This window comes from Palaemon carinicauda, chromosome 9 (genome assembly GCF_036898095.1).
Source record: "Palaemon carinicauda isolate YSFRI2023 chromosome 9, ASM3689809v2, whole genome shotgun sequence".
In the NCBI taxonomy this organism is placed as follows: Eukaryota; Metazoa; Arthropoda; class Malacostraca; order Decapoda; family Palaemonidae; genus Palaemon; species Palaemon carinicauda.
In genome coordinates, this window is record NC_090733.1 from 101,687,642 (window position 1) to 101,692,641 (window position 5,000).

Genomic DNA, 5,000 nt, shown 5'->3' on the forward strand with positions numbered 1-5,000 from the left:
ATTGCATACAGACATAACAAAACAATCGTTAAAGTACGACACTGATCTTGAGTCATATGATTATAATAGGCGTTTCAAACGATGCACATCGTACGATAACTTCAGTACAGTATGTCAGAGGCAACCAAGATAGGCTATACTGCAGAGGAGACAGAGAGTGAAATGAACAGTCTAAGCGTCGTTATCAGGGTAGTTCTCAGGAGGTGATTGACGTTAATTCAATGTGAATTTTGAAGACGTTAAATTGAAAAACATCATTATGGAAATAAGAGAAATAGAGGATGGCATCATTTGGCCACTGAATATAGATGGGTCTTTTGATGAAAAATTCTTAGAGCTACTGAAGTTAGAGAAAAGTGAGCTAGCTTTTATCGTTTGGAAACTGACGAAGAAAGTCCTTTTAATAGAGGAAAAGCTTTCGCATCTGAAGTCTACACAGCCAGATCTAAGCGCTACCAGGAACACCCTACACAAGATGCTTATTTCAGAGGATTCCTCAAACGGGGAATGTGCGCCAACGGTTAGCGCGGCGTCCTCCATGTGCACGCTCTTATACGTAGATGATGATAGTGATAAAAACTTAAATAATGATCTAAATAAAAGTGAAACGAATGCAGATGTGGAGGAACATCAAATCCCGGACTTTAAGACAGTTCCTGATGAAATCATTTCCACAGAACCAGAGAAAAGTCATCCGTCCGAACATAGCAAATCTCATCCCACTGATCATCGCAAACACTTGAACACATTTCATCCCAAAGAAGAAAGACAAACTCCATCCATTAGTGAGATTAAAACCATTGCTTCTAAAAACCAAACCCAATACCGTAAGAACCGACAGAGAAGAAAGAGAGGAAAGAATAAAAAGAAGAAAACCCGAACACCTGCTCCAAAACAACAGTCATCAACCGGAAGTAAGCGATGAAAGGTTCGACTCATCAGATCATTTACAGGGTAAGCAATACTAAGCCTTATTCTTATACTTGAGTGCGAGGTGTCTCGTTATTAATCTTATTTAGTTTCACGTTATTAATGTATGATGTAAGAGAGTGGGTGGGGTTAATTAAAGTGGCTGTTAAAAGTCTAGGGTGAATATTGGAGTTTGCTTTCACATTTTTTTGTTTAGTGCTTCGTATATAATTTACATTTGCTTGCAGATTGAATCTATAACTATCTAAATTACACTTTTACTGCTGTAGGTATTAGTAAAATTCTATGCATATTTAATGATGACGATAATAATAGATTGCACTATTTTGAAATGCAAACATGGGTCAAATCAACATCAATTAATAATTGTGTGATAAGAATATGCGATACTGATAGTATTCAACATCAATGCTTTAAAAAAATGGAAACTATAGTAAGGCGTTTCAATAAATTTGATACCTAAGTCAAACTCTAATTATGAAAGTCATAAGTTTGATTGTTTGTTATCTCGCTATATCTCTCTGAAGGAAGACCCTGAAGTGATGGAGGAAAATAGATGTTCTATGATTCACCCAATTTAATTACATTTGTTTCCTATTTAACATCTATTCTTTTTTATGGTACTTGATTTATTCTGCATGTGTTGCACTAAATCGTAAAACTGAGTCTGGTCAATTTTAAGATTGTGGCTGTTATATATTTCTTGAAAGGATAGTGAAACTTTCTCGCATGTTTTTGTCACATTAGAATATATATATATATATATATATATATATATATATATATATATATATATATATATATATATATATATATATATATATATATATATATGTATATATATACATATATACATATATATATATATATATATATATATATAAACATACACACACACACATATATATATATATATATATATATATATATATATATATATATATATATATGTATATATATGTGTGTGTGTGTATATATACACACACATATATGGTACTACTTTATAAATTATGGTTATGAATAACATTTTCAAACCATTATTCCATTATCAGTAAGTTTATAGTGACTTGCAAATGCAAATGACCTCAGTTGATTATGTTCACATTATGTGCACGCTGCACTAGGTAAGCCTGATTTAGAAATCTATTGTAAGTAACCACAAATGTTTTGAAATATAGTCTTTTTCTCTTCAATGTATTTTAGAGATTTTCGCATACAATAAAAGCTATATACTACTTGAAAGTTTTACGCTTTGTAAATCACCTTTTCACCTGCAAAATGAATGCTCAACTAATTCACCCGTGTGTCTCAGAAATTCTATTAGATGTATTGATTTATCGATTTGGACTGCTGTCAGAAAATCGCCATGACATTTAGTATCCCCAGATACCATCCACTCAAATCAGTTGACTTCCTCTGAACTCTCATTTAAAGCATTAGTTTTTTTTTTCTATTTTCATATTATTGTTATTATTACTAGCCAAGCTACAACCTTAGTTGGAAAAGCAGGATGCTTATGCCCAAGGGCTTTAACTGGGAAAATAGCCATGTGAGGAAAGGAAATAAAAAAATAAATAGAAATAAACTGTATGAAAAGAAGTAAACAAATAAAATAGAATATTCTAAGAACGGTAACAACATTAAAACAAATCTTTCATATATAAACTATAAAGAGAGACTTTTGTCAATCTTTTCAACACAAAATCTTTAGCTGCCTGTTTTCTTATGTAAGACTGTAATATCACGCATGTTATGAAAGTAGGCTATTCCTTAAAAATAAGTCCTGTTTTCATATATTATCGTTTCGGTGTTCTAATAATTATATGAAATCTGTCGTGGTTCATAGGAAAAATCTTTATATAAAGGAAATGTAGAATTGAAACAAAGTAAAGTTGAAGAAGCGGGACAGCCGAGTTGGAAAAATGTGAAATAAGAAAATGAAAAACAAAGAAGACAGCAGTGCCTCTCGGATCCTAAGAACTTGTGTAAAGAGCTAAAGAGTCCTGAAGTGAGTATAATAGAAATTCAACGAACGTTGGCATCCCATGTTTTCATAGTCAGCAGTTTTCTTAAGTTGTATGGTATAGAAAGGAACTGAGAGCCCTTGTGTCAATCTCTGGACTTTTGCAGTCAAAAGAGTTTATAGATTCTTTATTTTTTATATAATAATTTTAAGCAAACATCTAACGCTTCTCTTATTCTATTTACAGTTGTTGCTGCTGTTGGATCAAAGAATGTTTTGAAATGGTATTTCACCAGAAGAATCCACGGCGTCGATTAAGAGAAAAACCTGCGCAAAGGAATATGAGCAACAGTAGCAGCGAGAAAGATTTTCATGTATAATGGTTCTCTTGTTTAATCACAATATATTCATTTTTAGTTTCAAGAGTCAACATAATGCTAGATTAGTTTCTATATCAATTTCTTATTTTTAGAAAGCTTCCTTACATATTCTTAGGCAATCAAATTTGAAGGTGAGAACGTTATTTTTGAATTTGTCCTTGATGAAATGAGTAACTGTGACGGATATTTGCTAGATGTTTTTGCATCAAATATAAAGTATTTTTATTTTATGTAATAATTTTGCTATCAGTTAATTATATAGCTTTGAAACTATATAGCTTTGAAACTTTGAAATTTCATGATATCAATACTCCTGACATAATATAATAGCATTTGTTGTAAACTAATTTCAGCTGTGAAGTAACATAGAAATCAATGCTAAATCTATGTAAGTAATTCAATGGTTATATGTAATGTGATTTCCAGGATGCACCAACAGAAAGATGTTTTGAGTTACAAAACCATATAACTGAAATGATATAGTTCTTTGTTTATTTATGATTTGTGATGTCTTTTTTTTTATATATAAATATTATATTGCAGTACCGTAGTTTCCAATTTCCAATTTCCAATATTTCTTATTAGTTCTATTCTATGGTATTAATGTCGACTGATTACTTTTAGTCTGTCTGCCTGTTTCAAGTTTCCCAGAAGTTTTCCTTTTATTTAATCCTACTTGTTTTGTGCTCTTCACCATTACGAGTGACACACATTAGGATACGGTTAATGATTTGGAATATCTTATTTACTTTCTTGAAATATCATGTCCTCCTGGATGCAGTTCATTGAAAAGCTTCCCGTTCTTTAAGTAGCCAACACATTATAAAGGTAGACTTGATATTTAGTATCTGAGAATAGCTTTTAGTTTTTTAATATTCCACACACACAAAAATATCAAGGACTTAATATATGCGAATCATTCATGCCACATATAATTCAAGTCTTAATTTATTTACGAAGGAAACCTGGTATATATATCCAAATAAGGATAGTTTAAAAAATAACTTGTTTTTAAAATGGTGTGTTCTGCTACAATTTACAGTACATATCATCAGAATTTTAATTGATTGGCACAGTAATCCTGGTATACAAGTAAATGAAAATAGGTCCAGAAATTATTCAAGAATTTCGAAGATGGTCTACCTTTAAAATAACAAAAGCTAGAAAATTAACTTCTCATAATTAATCAACATGATTAGGGGAGGGCACAGCACTCATCGCACATATACAGTTGCACTACTTTTCATGATTCAGTTTAATGTATTAAGTAAATACTACTTTATACGACACGTCAAAAATGACGACTAAATATTTAGATATACAAGCACACACAGATTCAACACTTACCACCCCTACACTTTTCCTAACTATCTCTCGGGGGTAGTACCTCTCCCGCTACCAGAGGGACGGAGAGAGAGATCAAGTATACATACGTTTGGCAATGCCGCTTATCGTGACAGGAAATATATATATATATATATATATATATATATATATATATATATATATATATATATATCATACATGTACATATATATATATATACACACACACACACATATATATAAATATACACACACATATATATATATATATATGTGTGTGTGTGTGTGTGTGTGTGTGTGTGTGTGAAAATATGGCTAGACACCTGCTCTTTATTATATAGAGATGTCAGAATTTATACAACTCTTGTTTATCTTAAGTGTCCAAACTTGCCAATGGAGGAT

General features: G+C 31.3%; 1 protein-coding gene across 1 annotated transcript; it reads left to right on the forward strand.

Moving 5' to 3' along the window:
- The first annotated feature begins 121 nt into the window (after positions 1 to 121).
- Positions 122 to 3,750, forward strand: LOC137646814 (uncharacterized). Its single transcript, XM_068379898.1, has 2 exons — positions 122 to 954; positions 3,141 to 3,750. The coding sequence occupies exon 1, from the start codon at positions 260 to 262 to the stop codon at positions 923 to 925; it is 666 nt and encodes a 221-aa protein (XP_068235999.1). The 5' UTR covers positions 122 to 259; the 3' UTR covers positions 926 to 954; positions 3,141 to 3,750.
- Positions 3,751 to 5,000: the final 1,250 nt, after the last annotated feature.

Excerpts from the sequence above, each read along its gene's own strand:
- LOC137646814 (XM_068379898.1), top strand. The coding sequence starts at position 260 with ATGGAAATAAGAGAAATAGAGGATGGCATCATTTGGCCACTGAATATA.